Source organism: Strongylocentrotus purpuratus, unplaced genomic scaffold (genome assembly GCF_000002235.5).
Source record: "Strongylocentrotus purpuratus isolate Spur 01 unplaced genomic scaffold, Spur_5.0 spur5_scaffold_4, whole genome shotgun sequence".
In the NCBI taxonomy this organism is placed as follows: domain Eukaryota; kingdom Metazoa; phylum Echinodermata; class Echinoidea; order Camarodonta; family Strongylocentrotidae; genus Strongylocentrotus; species Strongylocentrotus purpuratus.
The window spans coordinates 17,841,123-17,859,931 of NW_022145610.1; the positions used below are offsets into that span (position 1 = coordinate 17,841,123).

Genomic DNA, 18,809 nt, shown 5'->3' on the forward strand with positions numbered 1-18,809 from the left:
TGGCTGGCCTAAAAAGGTAACCTTACACCCCCAACGGAGCCAAATGTCAAATTTTCAAATTTCGAGACCAAAACAAAAAAAAGTGTCTTCTTTTAACACCCCCCCCCCCCCCTTTAAATACCTTTAAAGGCAATACAAAGTTTTGGTATGGGGTCGTGACTTTGGTTCAAATTCACATATTGGAAGTATATGCGATCCTACGATTATATTCACTGATCGTTGTCGCGGTCGAAATCGACTCTAAAGTTATGAAATTGTAAACTTACACTCTATGTTGTATAGCTCCCTCTCAAGGTAAAGATATTAATTAAGCTATAAAACAATGTTTCTTGACTAAAATCGACCGATTATCTATTACCGTTCGAAAATTATATACCACAACTACATATTCTGAGATTTTCATGGTCGCAGCTACCATTGTATGGCCGTAGGAGCTATCTGAAATTCATCAAAATTTACCGGGAGCACCGGTTAATCCTTATATTCAATTTTTCTCGAAAGCAGAAGTGTTTTAGGGGCTAAAGATTCTAGTGTTTTTAATACATCCACAGGGGCATCCAAATATATCAACATTTTCCAAAACTTTGTAATACCTTTAATAAGCTTTGCCTCTAGTTTGCAATCAAGGATAAGATACCTAAATTTTCTACACCAAAAAAGTATACATTTGGTTTATTTGGGTAAATATGTCAAAAGTATGATTTATTTGATATAATTTATGCATTATCTTGATTTTTCTGATTTAAGTTGAATGAATCATGATTTTTAAATATATCCTTTCAATATTTCATTTGAAAATTATAATAAAAATACTACTGCGACTTAAATTAGACCATATTCGGAGCGTGGGGACGCATTCAAAGTTTCGTAACACCAGCCAGAGAATCGATAAAACCTGTCTTTGTCGAGCTTTCTGTAACCATAGGCATAGCATTGTATTTCTCGTAAGAATTCTGGTGAGTTTGGTCATGTTTACCTAGTTTTATGCAGATAAAATGATTAGATAAATCCGGGAACTTATCAGATTAAACTAGCAACAAGAGTGCTAATCTGTAAGTGTAATTTGTAAGCTTATTGTACGGATGCCTCTCCGCCATGCCATGGAGGCCAAGCGCAAGGCCAGGCCCAGGGGCGCGGCGATGCTGTGACTGTGAGCTCTCGCTCGCGCTCGGAGCAGTGCAGCTGCAGTGCAGTGCGGCAATTATTACATCCAAAGCCTTTGAGTTTGACTGTCACTGTGTGCTGATGACTCTATGCTTAGTCAGTTAGGCTTTCTTATTTATGTCTTTTGCGGTCATTAAGCTTAGTTTGAAGTTTAATTTTTATGTCAAAAAATCTAACTTTGTTAGATTTCAAAAGTCGGGTTGTTAAAACTTAAATTTGAAGTCACCATTTTTATTGCAAGTGTACTGCAAAATAAGTACTCGCACAGTCTCACTTGACTCTCAACTCATGCTGTCACTGTCACAGTAACACTGCACTGTAGTGTAACAGATTCTACATTTATAAACTAGATCTAAATAATGATTAGATTCTTCTAAGACTCCTCTTGAAGTTCTAGATTGACTGTGCCTAACACATCATGCATTTTGAAATGTAGATTTCTATTATAGAGTCTAGTCTAGATCTACATTGTTTAAATGCATTAGCCTTCATAAACATACTTTTTAGACTCTTTATACTTATTATAACTGTTAGCACATTTACCATTGTCAGGTCACAAAACTCAAAAGGATCTTTGAGTGTTTAGCTAAAGAAGATCTTGGAATATGGTTGGATAAATGACTGAGATCTGCCTCTTTTGAAACGTGTATTCCTCATTGTTGTTCCCCACTTCCCCAGCACTCAAAATCAAATAAAGATGGCTGTGGATATTGCATCTATCGACACCCCTGTCCTGGTGGGCGTTAGCCTCCTGGTTCTGGCTTTCCTGATTGGTTGTTCTAGAGGGCGTGACACCTGGCTCTTCGTGGACTTCCTGGCTACCACTGCGTTTGGTCTGGCCTGGTACTTTGTCCCTGATGTCATCTTGGGATTCCAGGTAAGTTTCTGTGATGATGATGATGGTGGTGGTAAGTAGTGGTGATGATGATGGCAGAGGTGATGAGGAGGAGGAGTTGATGATGATGATGGTGGCACTGGTAGTGGTAGTAGGGGTGATGATGATGATGGTGGTGGTGGTGATACTAGTAGTAGTGATGAGGAGATGATGATGATGGTGGTAGTGGTAGTAGTGGTGATGAAGACGGATGATGATCGAGGAGGAGGTGATGATGATGGTGGCACTGGTAGTAGTTGTGAAGATGACAGAGATGATGATGATGGTGGCACTGGTAGTAGTGGTGAAGATGATGATGAGGAGGAGGTGATAATGATGATGATGGTGGTGGTAGTAGTTGTGAAGATGATGATGAGGAGGAGGTGATAATGATGATGATGGTGGTGGCACTGGTAGTAATTGTGAAGATGACAGAGATGATGATGATGGTGGTGGTAGTAGTGGTGAAGATGATGATGAGGAGGAGGTGATAATGATGATGATGGTGGTGGTAGTAGTGGTGAAGATGATGAGGAGGAGGTGATAATGATGATGATGGTGGTGGTAGTAGTGGTGAAGATGATGATGAGGAGGAGGTGATAATGATGATGATGGTGGTGGTAGTAGTGGTGAAGATGATGATGAGGAGGAGGTGATAATGATGATGATGGTGGTGGTAGTAGTGGTGAAGATGATGATGAGGAGGAGGTGATAATGATGATGATGGTGGTGGTAGTAGTGGTGAAGATGACAGATGATGATGATGAGGAGGAGGTGATGAAGATCATGGTGATTGCTCTGGTGATGAAGACAAAGATGATGAGGAGGTGAGGATAACTGGTGGTGGTGATGACGATAGTGATAATGAGGAGGTGATGACGATAGTGATAATGAGGAGGTGATGATGATGGTGGTGATGGTGATTAATAGATGATGATGATATTGATGATAGTGATGATAATGATAAATATACAATGAAGGTGATGCAGAAGAAGACAATGATGATGGTGAGGAGAATGAAGATGAAGAGGAGGAGGGTGGTAACTGGTAATGGAAATGATTAATCAAAAAAGTATTATTATGATAATTAAGATTTTCAGGTAAATTATTTTCATTCTCTTGAGACCATATTGGGAAATAGAATTTGAAAATGTAGTACTAAAATGGGATAATTGTATATTTCAAATGATATTATACCTAGCCTCTAATGTTAATCATTTGAAATGTTTCACATGTATTTATCCTCTCTATTATCACATTAATGAGTTTGAAACACACTTCTGGTCAAAAATGGTAGAAGAACCTTCTGCATGAAAAGGATTATAGTCCTTTACTGAATAGGGATTCTAGCTATACATTGTTACATTTTTTCACTCCAGTATTCTCAAGACATCAGGTAAAACATTTCTTGTGGGATGTTATTACCGTGTTCCTGACAGCCGAGTAGGAGACTGGAAGGACCTCGAGGAATCGTTGGATAAAATTCCTCGGGAGACTACAAGCATACCACATGTAGTTCTGACTGGAGACTTTAATGCAAAATCCATCAATTGGGGTGATGGTATACAAACGGCAAATTCAAGTGAAATGCATCTGCTAGATATTGCCAATAAACATTTCTTAACACAGCATGTGCTTGAACCCACGCGCACAACTGAGTCAACCGCCAATATTCTGGATCTGCTGTTCTCTTCGATCCCGAGTAGCATTCAAGGAATCGAGGTTCATACTGGAATGAGCGACCATGATGTGGTTGTATGTTCTATCAAAACCAGACCAAAGCAGCTGCCTAAGCCTCGTCGCAAGATCTACTGCTACGGCAAAGCTGACTTCGGAAGAGTGCGCGATGGGATCACCAGATTTTCACAGGAGTATTTTAGTAGTGAACCTGAATCAAGACCCGTCAATGAAAATTGGACTAAGTTAAAGAGTCTTGAAGACTTGAAGGAGTCATTTGTTCCATCAAAGATGTCGTCAACGCGTGACACAATACCATGGATCAACACCAAGATCAAACGTCTCATTAGAGTTAGGAATCGTATCCATAAAAAGGCAAAACGGTCAGGCGATACTGCCCATTGGGAACAATTTAAGGAGGCTAGGAAAGCTGTAAAAAGGGAACTTAGGAAAGAACATCGTCATTTTGTACAGAACATTGTGGAAAATCTGCGTGAAAATCCTTGGGGTTTATGGAAATACATCAGAAGTAAGAGTATGGAGAATCAGGGTATACCGACACTCAGACACCAAGGAGTCCATTTCGTCTCTGACAAGGACAAGGCGCTATCTCTAGCTGACTACTTTAAGTCGGTGTTTACACAGGAAAACCTGGACCAGATACCTTTCACTCCTACCAACTTGCCAACTGTAGAAAATGTCAACCTTACGGTAGAAGGGGTTCTGAAGTTGCTTAAGACAGTAAACATTAACAAAGCTACTGGTCCTGATGGAATATGTCCCAGGATGCTAAAGGAAACTGCAAATGAAATAGCACCAGTACTGCGCGACGTATTTTAACAATCCTTAGACAGTGGAGATCTACCTGAGGATTGGCTTTTAGCCAATATCACCTGTTCGAGCGCTGTTCAAAAAAGGTGATAAAGCCCTACCATCGAATTATAGACTGGTATCCTTGACAGCGACATGCAGTAAACTTCTTGAGCATATAGTCCATTCTCATATAAGTCGGCATTTGGAACGTCACAATATCCTTACTCCCAAGCAACATGGCTTCAGAAAGCATCATTCTTGCACCTCCCAGTTGATACTTGCCTCCCATGATTGGGCTAAGGTACAAGCTCCGATTGGCACGACGTGAAGTCAGGCGTACCACAGGGGACAGTCCTCGGTCCCTTGCTATTCTTACTCTACATAAATGACATCACCGAAAATCTACAGTCTGAAATACGTCTATTTGCTGATGATTGTATTTTATACAAGGTTGTTAAAAACCTATCCGATTGTGAGAACCTACAGAGGGACATTCATCAACTTGAAAAATAGGGGGATGAGTGGCAGATGAAATTTAATGCTAAGAAATGCTTCGTCATGAATATGACCAACAAGAGGAAGAAGTTGAGTTTCCAATATACTCTTCATGCCCAAATCCTGGATCCAGTTCAACATCACCAATACCTTGGAGTCTTCCTAACCCACAAATACAAGTGGGATTTCCAGTATGCTCACATTACCAAGAAGGCTAACAGGGTTCTCGGAATGTTAAGGCGTAATCTTAGAGGTTGTTCGAGAACCATCAAGAGCACTGCTTATCTTTCGCTAGTAAGACCTCATTTAGAATATGCAGCTAGTGTCTACGACCCCTATGAAACCAAGTACATCAAGCAGCTGGAAATGGTCCAACGTCGTGCTGCAAGATTTGTCAACAACAACTACAACCAACGTGCTAGTGTCACGGACATGTTGAGGGATCTGAATTGGGACTCGCTGGAACATCGGCGAGAAGTTGCAAGACTTGCCCTCATGAAACAGATCCAGAGTGGACAATCTGCCATCCCGAAGACCCTAACACCTCTTGCTGTTACTAGATCCCGTCGTTCCTCAATAAGCAATAGCCATCATTTGAAACAGACGTACTGCAGGACAGACTTCTTCAAGTTCTCCTATTTCCCTCGTACGTGCAAGGACTGGAATAAGTTACCTGATAGCGTTATCAACACAGGATCAATTGATTCCTTTAGGTCCCATGCGCTACAATTCCTAAAAGATTGCTCTATTCCATGACCATGTGCTTCGTTTCCGTGTCTTTATATGGACTAACAAGTCTGTCGACACGTATAGAAGAAGAAGAAAGAAGAAGAAGGCAGCAGACAGCAAGAAAATGTGTAAAATAGAGTTTGAAACGCACTTCTGGTCAAAAACGGTAGAAGAACCATCTGCATGAAAAGGATTAATCTTTTACTGAATAGGGATTTTAGCTTTACATTGTTACAATTCTTCGCTTCAGTGATCTCAAGACAGCAAGAAATTGTGTAAACAATACAAGGTCCACAGGAGTGTTTTTTAGAAGCTTTAACTAGATCTAGATCAAATCAGGAATTTGTAATGCAAATTATGGGCATTATATGAGAAAGATTGAATGAAAAGATATTCAATTTTAAGAACAGTGCTGGCGATAAGTCAGATCAACATCAACATAAGAGTTGCAATTGATACAAATCAATCGCAAGTCCTCCAAAGAGATAGTCCAATCAATTGCAAGTTTGCAGTCTCCTTATCTATCGCAAATAAGTTACGATGAATGAGCGGTTTGCCTCTAGTTTGCAATCAAGGGTAAGAAACTTAAAATTTCTACACAAAAAAAGTATACATATCGTCCTTGTTTTCACGAAGTGACGGTAGTGAGGAAAATCGTAACGCAAAGTGAATGCAATTTTTTTTCACTACCGTCACTTCATGAAAACAGCGACGATATGGTTTATTTAGGTAAAAATGTCAAAAGTATGATTTAATTGACCTGATCTAGTTAGAACTTCTAAAAAACACTCCTGTGGACCTTTTACAATTTATACAATTTCTTGCTGTCTGCTGCCTTGAGATCACTGGAGCGGAGAAATGTAACAATATAAAGCTAGAATCCCTATTCAGTAAACGATTAATCCTTTTCATGCTAGATAAAACTCGAACTCTCTCCAATTTTATACAACAAAAGTTTGTCTTGGGAACCACTTCTTTCTTTACAGATGAGGTGCAGGGGGAGAGCCTTTGTCGGGAGTCTGGGGGGGGGGGGAGGGGTGACTGCCAATGCCCACATTTCCTGAAACATCACAGAGGAACTCCAAATCCTTAGTACTTTCTCCACTACTAAATGTCCAATCACTTTTGTCAAATTAATATACCGAGATATTGGCCAAAATTAGAGGGAAAAGATCTTTTAAAAAATCACCTTTTTGGTTTAAATTTATATTCCACACATTACATAACTCATTTAAACACCTAGCTTAACTCATGTTGGTATAAAAAATGTAGGTAATTTAATTTTCTTTTATATGACACCATATTTATGGTGGTAAAATATTATTCACAAAATACTATTTTTCGTCAAAAGGGCCTCTTTTTTGGACGCCCCCTCTAATTAAGGGGTGTTCGCTACAAATTTAAAAAAAAACACCTCTGAATTATTGTGTATCATGATAAAAAATCTTTCGAATGAAGAAGGTGTGCTTAGTTTGTGTGGTAGTGGCAGGCAACTCAAAAACTAAGCATGATATTTGACTTTGGCCCTCCGCTTATAGTTATACTTGCTTAATTGTCTAGAGTGCTTAGAGAATTTTTATGTATCAAAGGCTGTATACATATACAACTTCTTATTTGATATCATTATTATTTTTGTTTTGTTTTCATTATTATTATTATAATCATCATTATTATTATCATTATTATTGTTATTGTTACTATTGTCAATATTAGTATAATCATTATCATCATCATCATCATCATCATAATAATTATAATAATATTCTCATACCCTTTCAGATCAATGTCACACCAGACGGCACACACCTTACTTACTCTCGAGCCTTTGCTGCCTGTATGATCGGTGATGCTGTAACACGCTATTTCTGCCGCTCATCCAAGGATGCTTCAACCCTCGTCTATCTCCTCTTTTCACGTATAGTTGTAAGTTTTCATCCTATTTCTTGGCTTTAAGAGCGGTGAAAAAAAACAGCAAGCCAGCGACCACAATAAAGTCAAGTTTTAGATTTATGACAACTTGTCTTGCTAGCAGTAATCTGGCAGGAAATAACTGCTCATGTGTGACTGTAATGAAGGAAGAAGATGTGGAAAAGAAGAAGAAGGAAAACAGGAAAGGCGGAGGAAGAGGAGGAGGAGGAGGAGGAGGAGGAGGAGGAGGAAGAAGAAGAAGAGGAGGAGGGGGAGTGGGAGAGGAAGGAGGAGAAGGAGGAGGAGGAGGAGGAGGGGAAGGGGGAGAGGAATGAGGAATGAGGAGGGGGAGGGGAAAGAGGAGGAGGAGGAGGAGGGGAGGAGGAGAAGGAGGAGGAAGAGGAAGAAGAAGAGGAGGAGGGGGAGTGGGAGAGGAAGGAGGAGAAGGAGGAGGAGAAAAGAAAAGAAAGAGGAGGAGGAGAAGAAGAATTGTAAAGATGGTGATTTTTGTAGTCAAAAAAACAATTTAGATTGTGCCATTTAGTAATAAGCCTTTACAAAACTCTCCTATGCTTATCTTTTCTCTCAACAGGGCTGTACAATTCTCATCGTTTCCATGGTGTACATTCAATACTTTGGTGGAAATACTTGGAATCAAAACGTAAGTATCTTTTAATTTTATGAAAGAATTCATTGATAAAGATTAAGTGTTGCCTTTCGCAAATGCTGCAGTTCTGACATGACTATTTATATTGTAGGAAATAGATCAATCAAATAATCATGCTTAGTTCTTGTAGCACACTTCCACATACTCATCATTGTTGCTCTCTGTTTCCAGCCAGTTGCCCTATTGAAGGCACTGAAGCTCCAAGGAATTATTTCCTACTCATTTACATTGTACCTCGCCTGGGTTGAGTGTGGCAAATGAAGATCAATGGTATGTGAGTTTGGGAAATACTTGTTACTATGAAGTATATTAAAGCCCATGTGCACTAGTTTGGCCAGGGGGATTAGACCTCCCTGCAAGGTCACTGACAGGTGGTTACTTCATCAAATCAGCTCTCAGCTAACATAACAAAAAGGGGATCATGAGGGACTAACGGTCACCGCTTAGGCATTGTTTGCTATATAGGGCGCAAGTAGCTATAAGTAGTGCAGTGGGGCTTTAAAGCATAGTTACCAATTTCAAGCACATCCATCCTAATCAGTATGATCATATATGGCCCATTTGCTATTCCTTCTGCAGCATATCTTCTTTGGCATGGTTGGAAACATGCTATGGATGATGGGAAGTGTAATCTACTACTACCAGTCCCGCTACTCCGGTGGCCACGCCCAGCTGGAAAGCCGCCTCAACATGCACCTCCGCTTCGACGGATTCCTGGTGCTGGTGATCGGCCTTACGATTTTTGGCTTCCCTGATTTGTTCTTGAAAATCCAGGTAATTATGTCCTTTCTTTTCCTTTTCAACCAAGCAAATTTTGGATCTTTGCTCCATTTGGTAAATACAGTCGAACCTGTCTATAGCGACCGCTCAAGGGAAACATAAAAAGTGGTCTTTGTAGACAGGTTCCTTTAGTACTTTCAATGAGAAACTATTTTCAAGGGAAACAAAAAATGTGGTCTTTGTAGACAGGTGGTCACTAAAGCAGGTTTGACTGTATCTCACACTAGCCAACAAATCTCGACCAAACACTGTTCCTAACCCTAAACTCTAACCTAACCTGAAACCTAATACACAATCCAAGCTATCATTCTACATCTTTGAAAGAAGGAAAGTTTGCCGTGGTTAATGTGGGATCACTCTTCATATTGGACTAGCAGGATAGTTTTTCTTTCCTTCAAAGTTAAGATTTGCATACCGGTAATCAAATGGATACAAAATGTGATTATTGCTTCCTTGGAGACTAGGTTTGAAAATTTCAAATGTTATTCTTGATATATGGTTTTTTTTAATCATTTTTATAAGTATCAAAGTAAACTTTACACTGGACACCTCTTCCAGTTACCTGGGAAATAATACTGTCAGTGTTTTGGTTAGTAATGTTGCAACTAATAATAATATGTTCATTTTATATAGTGCAGCTATTTGATGAATATACTCTACTGCACTAAATACAAAGTATCATATTATCACCCCTCCTTTATAGCTGAGCCGCCGTTTTAAGGCGCTACAGCATTCAAGGAATTCCTTCCTACTTGGTACCCATTTACTTCACCTGGGTGGAGGGTGGCAAATGTAGATTAATGTCTTGCCAAAGGACATAAGTGCCATGACACAACTCGAACAGCGAACCGTGGGATCCAAAGTCTGGTGAGGTACCGGTATTCACTAGACCATGCAACCTCTACAAGGCACTTTATTTATTAAAGGTATAGACCAGTTTTGGAAACGACCCCCCCTTTCAAAAAATAAAATGGAAGCTCGTATTACCAATCATGGGAAAGAATATGTTTTGACTATTACGTGATGATACAAATTTACTGCGAAACCACCTACTAATTGATATATTTGGTAAATTATCATATCAATCCGGCCTGGATAAGTATCGCGGATGCACTTTAACATTGAATATTTGGGCATATATTTCTGCTTTTTTGTGAATTTAGGTTGTAGTATTGCCATCAAAACCTCTGAAGGCAATATTTAAACAATATTAAATGGATATTTTGTACCCAAAACCCTTGAACCGCAATATATTAATCTTTGCAGACTACCCTAGAGTCATACGATGGAGCTCATCTTCACATGGCAAGATCAACCGGAGCTCTCCTGATTGGCTCGTCTATCTTGAGCTTCATGGCTCCGGGATTCCTCTTTGACTGGGACAAGAGGGCCATCTTTGTCGGACGTATTGTGGTGAGTAATCTTTCAAATACAATTGTATTACATTTGATTGTGAATAGAACATCAATGGTTAAAGGTAATACAAAGTTTTGGGAAATTTTGAAAATTGGGTGGATAGTGATTCTTTACCATTTTCATATATTTGGATGCCCCTGTGGATGTATTATAAGCGTTAGAAAAATTAGCCCTTAGAACACTTCGCTTTCGAGAAAAATTGAATATAACAATTTACCGGTGCTCCCGGTAAATTTTGATAAATTTCAAATAGCGCCTACGGCCATACAATGTTAGCTGCGACCATGAAAATCTCAGAATAGTAGTTGAGATATATAATTTCCAAACGGGAATAGCTTATCGGTTGATTTTAGTCAAGATACACTGTTTTATAGCTTAATTATATATCTTTACCTTGAGAGGGAGCTATACAACATACAGAGTTTATTATTTACAATTTCAAAACTTTAGACTCGTTCTCAACCGCGACAACGATCACTGAATATTGTAGGATCGCATATGCTTCCAATATGTTCATTTGAACCAATTCATAACCCCATACCAAAACTTTGTATTACCTTTAAAGAATGGTTCAAAATTGTAGCATACTGACTTGGTTTAGACCATAATTTCCCATTTCCGTGACAATTTTTTAAGTCCTTAGCGTTCAATACCTGGTCATTTTAGTGTTCGTTTTCCCTTCTTACTACTTAATAAAAACAGGAGAATGAAAATAGTCTCTTAAAGTGTGTGTAGCATGACGAGCCTGACTCGGGGGCCAATCGGGTATAATACGACTACAGACGACGCGACCGCAGTATTCACGTGTGTTCAACATACGCGAAGCTGTAGCGTGAGGAGAACTTTGATCTGTTTTCGCTATCGCTAGCGCGCACTGACCGTTGATCAAGTCCATTTGTTAAAGTGCAGTCGTCCAAAAGAAGTCGTCGATGGGGTTAACCAGTATTTGCCATGCTACACCCCCTTTAAGGAAAAGATAATATTTCTGGACAATCACAGTTGATTTTCATCATCTTCTTTTTTTTTTCCTTCTTTTTAACAGAAACTATTTCTGACCGTGCTGGCCGTTCTGTATGCTGCCGCCAAGTATGATGCCTGGGGAGGCAACCTCCATCTCTACTTCCTCATGGAAAGCATTGTGACATTGAATGCGTTGCTAGGTTACTACGCCCCTCATGAGACGGAACGCTACAAGAGCAATTAAGAGGATGGTCAAAGATTACAGTCTTTAAAGAGAAGGTTGAGTTCTGGGAAGAGGTGAAAATAATTTGAGAGCATTTCCATTGTTATTGAGCAAGTGTGGAACAACATCACAGGAAAAAGTTCCCTGAAATGCATGGCTCTTCAAATGCCTTCATATTCTGAATATGACATGAAACAGCTTAAAAATGTGGGCCCTTATTTTTATGCTATATGTTTGTGTGGTCCCATACACATCTTTCTGTGTATAATGCTTGTTACTTTTACCAAGACTAGGCCAAATTTATATAAATTTGATGATACCAGAACCTTGCAGTACACACCATTACTCATGTGCTACTTATGTGATCAATTCCACACTGTTTCTTTCACAATGCAATCGCTGGACCAGAACTCAACTTTATCTTTAATCACTAAGGTGGATTAAATGGAGCCTGATTTAACTGGTAAGCATAATTCAATCGGTCGTTGAGGCATGTCTCTAGATATAGCCATAATGTTATGTAGCTACGGCAGTTAATTTGCATGCGATGCCATGTGCATCAGGTAAAGTTAGGGTAAAGGGTTAGGGTTGTGGCTGTTTTTGGAAATGTGCCTTTACGACTGGTTAAATAATGCCTACCAATTTTCACTTGGTCCACTGATTTACAAAGCGCCATGTGTCATCTTCTCTTTGCTGTAGACATTGTGGACATTCTGTAACAAAATGAAGAAAAAATAGTCATGAATTGGACATTGAATTCATGCTGACAAGACTTTTGTTTATTCATTTAGTTAAATAACCATGGCGATTTTAATAATGGGATGAAGAGGTTGACTTATAGCACTCTGAAATTCGGTAGACTCTCTCTACTCACTAACATGGGATTGAAACCCCCTGCCACAGACGAGAATCTCCAGCCATTTTGGTTCTCCTGATAAAAACATGAAAACTTTATACAAATGACACAATCTTTGAGTAGTATAAAGTACATCTGGTGTCGTTTAACATCAAATTGTTAATTCATTTTCACTGTTTCTTGTTTACTTTTTTTCCGTGGAAATTCATCAAAAATTATTTTCAAAAAGAATATCTGAAGTGAGTCTGGGAAAGGAGACTATGTATGAAAATGCACAACCTCCTTGCGTACCAGAAGAAGTGATGCAGTTGGAGATTCTCGCCTGTGACACCGGAATAAAGCTAGTATGCTTTTATGAATTCTTTCCAATGTGCTTGCAACGGTCAGAAATAAGCATTCCACAGCTTGGATGTCTTCACCTGTACAACATTATAAAGTCAGGGAACTAATATTGAAATATGTATTACAAGACTGTCTAGTTTCATACAGATATGTTTTTGACTGTCCTTGAGTGAATATCAAGTACAGCCGGACCTCATTCTGACGGAACACAGTTTTTACAAACTCTCTTTATATGAAGGTAATTTCACTGATCACATTCCTTTGTATTCCATTGGCTTTATTACCTCAAAGATAACAATCTTTCAGTATAAGAATATTTCTTTGGTTCTAGGAGTTTCTTACAACGAGGTACTGCTGTATACAAACAGATTGTTTGTTGATGATCTCAATTGTTAGCAGAGTTGTTAAAGAACCAAATCGCGTCTGACAGGTATGACATAAAGGCTTTATAGGTTTGCAGACAGTCAATAATAAGGTTGTATAACTGCTGTATGGAATCAATTGAATCGAAGAGTCGAATGTTACCAAATGTCACAGTCTGCACCTCAAAGAGGGGCTATTTGCATTGATGAGTGAAGGTGACAAGCTCTACTTGTTAAGAAATGGGATGGCAGGTTTACCTGGACCGTGGGAACATACTTCAATTCCTAATGCATAATGATGCGATTCCATGGATGCTTAACATTTCTTCCATTTTCGACAAAGTATTATCTTAATGTTTAGAAACGGTCTTCCTATATAGTAAGTAGGAATTCTAATTTTATTTTGAAAAGATGATGTTGGGAGAGTAAGTCTTGCGATTATGCTTGAAAATTCTTGGAAGACATGAATTTATTTAAGGATTAATATATGATAATGATGATGAAGAGTAACAATGTGTATTGTAAATTAAGGCACCCAGGTTCATTGAAAGTTACTAAACACATATATAATAGCACATAAGGTACATGTTTCATCTGTTGAGAGCCAGCAGGACATTAATTCTGTGTGAGAGTATATGGGTTAACGCTCTTCTGTCTCCATACAAACAATGAAGCGCTTTCGCAAAGACGACAGGAGAATTACGGCAATACAGCTCCTCCGTCGTGTTAAGGGAACGAACGCTATCATGGCCGCGTACAGTCGTGAAAAGATTCTTGTTCGTTCAAGCGCAGATTATTTTTTTCGCTTGCATTACCGTCATCTTTGCCTTCCGTTGTCTTTGCTAAAGCGCCCTAATATCATTTAAGGTAACATATTTTTCAAGAAGAGGTGATAGATTTCAGGGTTATGTTATAAGAGGCAATAGATGGCTTGATTTCGTGTGCTGTATCTCTCACTTTATAGACACATGGGGAAAAATCCCCCCCACCCTTCCCCCCCCCCCCCCCAAAAAAAAAAAAAAGAGAACAGGGTATTTGCAGTTTGGCTTGAGTTTGATTTATCATGAATCCTTTTGAGAAATAGCACGTTTTCTGGTTGAGGTGTGTACCAAATCATGATAAGTCATTATTTTTATGAAGAGATCTGAATCTTGTGCTTTACCGTTTTCGATGTTGTAGTGTGGAGAGATTTTGAATTCAATTCCCTTTCCATTCAAAGCAATCCACTAAAATACTTTTTTTTTTCTATGCTATTCAGTATGAAAGAAGATGATGTATATATATTTTTGTTTCAGAGGAACCAGATATTTTCTTACTCTTGCTTGGTAATATATAATTCAATGCAGCAATTGTTATCGGTGTTTACCCCAGGTGAAAATATTCTTCTCTTGACCCCTCATACATGCTGTATTATGTATATACAGTCAAACCTGTCTGTAGCGACCACCCAAGGGAAACACAAAAAGTGGCCTTTGTAGACAGGTGGTCTTTGTAGATATGTTCCTTTAGAACATGTTTCGATGAGAAACCCTTTTCAAGAGAAACAAATCATGTGGTCTGTGTAGACAGGTGGTCACTAAAGCAGGTCTGACTGTATTCTTCTTTCTAGAGTTGTTACATTTTGTCCTGATCATGATGCAGTCCTGACCAGTTGATGTGGGATTCAAAGATCAAATAATAGATTTGCAAGAAGGCCGCAACTACCAGTGACAATACATGGCTCTTACAGCCTTCTTGCGTGTAGCCGACAAAGTTATTGTTCACTCAGTCTAATATCTATAGAAAATCCCACCATGCTAATATGTCACGATTGTTGTGATGTAAAGAAACTGGAAATGGTATCAACTCTAATTACTCTACGCATATTTGTAATTTTGTAATCGTTTATTTAAATTTTATTTTCTGTAGATGTATGTATTCATTACTTGGTCATAGACTATTTATCATTTTGTATACCGGTATGTGTATATGCTTTGTATTTGCACGATTTTGCTAACGTATTTAGTTTATATTTGAAGGGCATTGTATACAAATGAGAGGCTGGGTTGCAGTAATGTATTACTGATGTATGATGTCTATGTGCTTTGTATTTGGGACCCTAATTAATATGCAATATCCAACTAAATATATCTTATATGAATATTTCTTATGTTAATATTAGTCGAAAACCTAGTTTTTAGGTAGACAACTTCTGATTTTCTAAGCTTTAGATTTCAAGGTATCACAGTGCTGTTACTCCTCTGACAGACACTAAAATAGCTTATAAAGGATATTATTGCAATCTATGGCTTATAAACTTTCCACTGATATATAATTCATCTATTACATTTTTCACTTCCGGACAGGGTCTTTAATCTTTCAATGTTACTATTATTTGTATTATTAAATGTCAAGCTTTTTAGTGATGCTTGGTGTTTTGATTGAAAAGAGCCTTTCTTTCAAACACGGCTGTATAAGAACAAACCTTGTGAATTCTTTCAGTACTCCTATAACACCTTGAGACTTCAGTTTATTTCTCAGGATAATCACCTTCCATTTGTATTGGCTTTCTGCAGGGCATTAATGCCATTCGCCCTTCGGTACCCAGGAGGGGGAACATGTCCATATTTAAACGCCCTCATGATTAAAAAATACATCCATTTGAGAGCCAGAAGGGTGTTAACTCTGTGTAAAATGATACAAGTAAACGACCTTCTGGCTCCGAACAGATGCCTTGCTCTTTGTTATGAAGGAGAATTCGGAAATATGAAACTAATTCATCAAAGGGTGAATGCTCTTTTGTATAGAGTTGCAAAATAATTTATAAACACAAACACTTTTTGGTGTTTAATCCTCCCTATGTAACAATCACCAGAAGTGCTGTCATGATTATCAGGTTGTAATATTTTAGCCCCTTTTCATTTTTCTATCCAGTGGCGAAATTGAATGTACAAAAACGATTTTCAGTCTAAATATGTCTGCAATACCCACTTCTGTATGTTAATTTTGTTACTTCTTCTTGTGCTTTAATTTGGTTTCTCTGCGAAATACAGATGTTTGCTTTTCCATAAATTTTGCTCTCATGTTTCTTACTTTTGTGCCATTTTGTGTTTGTTTATCAGCGTAGTGATTAAAATGAGTATGATTTTGTGATATATTATTGAAGAAAATTCAATGGTAACACTTTCAATGTTAGGGGTGGATTTTATATTCAATGATGATAGCTAGCAGATTATCTGTTGCAGTTGCTTTATATCGACAACATAAAAAGATGAAGACAAATTTAGACGTTATTTTTTTCTTTCAGTCCGGTCTTTAATCACATCAAAATCAAACTGAAAGAAGTCAACACATGCAAATTGATATACAGACAACAATAAAACATGCAGTTACATGTATGTACATGTCAACGATTGATGGCAATAAGGTGGAGAAATTGAGAAAAGTGCTCATTTATCTTACCAAAAGATGAAACAACAAAAATTGCATTTTACAATATGCTTTTTAAATGACAAAAGATCAAATTTACAACGGACTAAAAAGATACTTGATTTAAAGACAAAATGTCGTGATATTTGGCTCAAACTAATACAGCAGTGACTTATTTTAGTTATGATGTAATATGCTGTCATGTGGATCACGAGTAGTCTAATTGTCAGAAGAATATATTTTAATCAATTTGTTATCTACTCTTAATATTTCAATAAACTTGTTATCTACTCTTAGTAGTTTCAGTAACGTTGTAAGATGCTCCCTTGTGAGTCGCGATGAAGTCTAAACTCGAGAATAATAGACAATAATATTACAAGTTCAATTCATTAAAAAGTTTATTATTACATGCGAATACAGATGATAATATACAAAAACATTGTAAGATAAACCCATCGCGGGTAAAAAAAACCGATTTGCGGAAATTATCACAAATGAAGAGATTGAAAACGTCAAGTACAAGGAAATAAGTAAAGAACAAGAAAAGAAAATCAGTTATTACTAGTATAATTAAACACTGTAAACTGACATAATAAGCAAACAATAATTGTTTATCTGTTGTTTTTAAGTTTAAGACCTGCTTGTGATGAGTCCAACGACTATAGTATAATTTAAGCCTCCGCCTCTTGCGTTTCCAAGCTGGAAGTACCCACTGTATTCTGTGGATCAGAAAATGACAAAAACATTATCTATATACTTTCGAAAAATTAATCTGAAGCAAATTCAACAGCCTTGTGCTTATAACCTATTGAACTGTGTGAACATGACAATGGCAAGTTACTTAATCTAAACATGATTTATAAAGGACGGAGTTGATTTTTCGAAAATAATTGCGATCGTGTTCAAAACATTTAAAAAATCTCAGAAAGCAGATTAATTTCTATTTTTTTGTATTCTTCTTTTTTCCCCTTCTTTTTTGAAGGTGTCTTGAAATAAAAGGGGGTATGGGGAGAGAACGGGGAATGAGAAGGAAAGTTAGAGAGAGAGAGAGAGAGAGAGAGAGAGACCTACTGAGTAGCAATCAAAAAAACAACTTACATGTTCATATGAAGGGTTGGACATACCAGGCGTCATTTCATTGCTGATAAGCTTTCTGTAAATAAGACAAAATAAATATATCGATTTACATGTAGTTGGGTAACAAGGGCGATTAATTGAAGTTTTGTCTGTTGTTGTATAATAGTGGTGAAAATAGGGTATGCTATTAAGCAGAGGTAGATTAACATGTTGGATTGATAACTGGAAATAGTGGAGAAACAGCTCTTTAAACAAGTTGCAAATGGTTATACATGGGGGAACACATCGAAAGAAAAAGAAGACATCATTTACCAAATGTTATTCAGTACCTCGAAATATAAACAAAATGAGAGACCATTTTTAATTGACAATTAATTGCTTAACTGGACAATTGGAGATGGAATTTAAAGAATATGTGTGCCAGTAAACATTTCGTGTGAAAAAACATCCTGTTTTCTTTCACATAACATTGTAATGAATTGTTAATTAAACTGCAGATTTCTAGAGTGACTTACTGATTTTTCTTTGAGTAAATCCTGACGTAATAGAATATACCGCCAGCCGCGGCAGCTAGGAACAGAAGACCGAACGTTACGCTGAGACCAATAACCATCGCTGAATCTGCAGTATAAAATGGAATGTAATTAGTTGGATTGAAGTGATACAATCATAAACGTTAGGGGCACAATTTCGCCATGGGGGCTGACTTCTCGCGCCCAAACATCAACTTTCAAGTTTCTAACGTTTGCGAACGAGAAAGCAAAACAATCCGCAGTATTTTTGTGAAAATTTAATGCGACGTCGTCATCGGAATGAAATAGATAATTTCAAATTTCTCAAGAGCCCCACCCCAAACCCACCTTATATATACACGTTAGTTCCCACTTGATACAACACAAGATTAATCAGATCATTTATGAGTGAAAATAAACTAAACGTCAAAGAGGGTAGTAAACGAATATATGATAAATTGTATAAACCTCATGACGTCATTGTTGGTGAAAGTAGAAAATATTTAATATTGTACATCGATATTATCATGAATATAAAGAAACTGA

The 18,809-nt window shown here is 37.8% G+C and overlaps 1 protein-coding gene and 1 long non-coding RNA gene across 2 annotated transcripts; one reads left to right on the forward strand and one right to left on the reverse strand.

Moving 5' to 3' along the window:
- Window positions 1-926: 926 nt before the first annotated feature.
- Window positions 927-16,317, forward strand: LOC105445402. The gene is made up of 7 exons (XM_030997410.1): window positions 927-956; window positions 1,843-2,041; window positions 7,532-7,675; window positions 8,253-8,321; window positions 8,907-9,101; window positions 10,374-10,520; window positions 11,566-16,317. The coding sequence occupies exons 2-7, from the start codon at window positions 1,862-1,864 to the stop codon at window positions 11,725-11,727; spliced, it is 897 nt and encodes a 298-aa protein (XP_030853270.1). The 5' UTR covers window positions 927-956; window positions 1,843-1,861; the 3' UTR covers window positions 11,728-16,317.
- A 738-nt stretch (window positions 16,318-17,055) lies between these two features.
- Window positions 17,056-18,357, reverse strand: LOC115929131. Its single transcript, XR_004066332.1, has 3 exons — window positions 18,267-18,357; window positions 17,773-17,827; window positions 17,056-17,393 (listed from the first exon to the last, which is right to left on the reverse strand). It is a non-coding gene; the product is annotated as an uncharacterized LOC115929131 (long non-coding RNA).
- Between the last annotated feature and the right edge of the window lie 452 nt (window positions 18,358-18,809).

What these genes read in the sequence shown, in the direction of transcription:
- LOC105445402 (XM_030997410.1), top strand. Translation starts at nt 1,862, where the DNA reads ATGGCTGTGGATATTGCATCTATCGACACCCCTGTCCTGGTGGGCGTT. An exon ending in ATGTCATCTTGGGATTCCAG is followed by an intron (nt 2,042 to 7,531) that starts GTAAGTTTCTGT and finishes ATACCCTTTCAG; the next exon opens with ATCAATGTCACACCAGACGG. An exon ending in TCCTCTTTTCACGTATAGTT is followed by an intron (nt 7,676 to 8,252) that starts GTAAGTTTTCAT and finishes TTCTCTCAACAG; the next exon opens with GGCTGTACAATTCTCATCGT.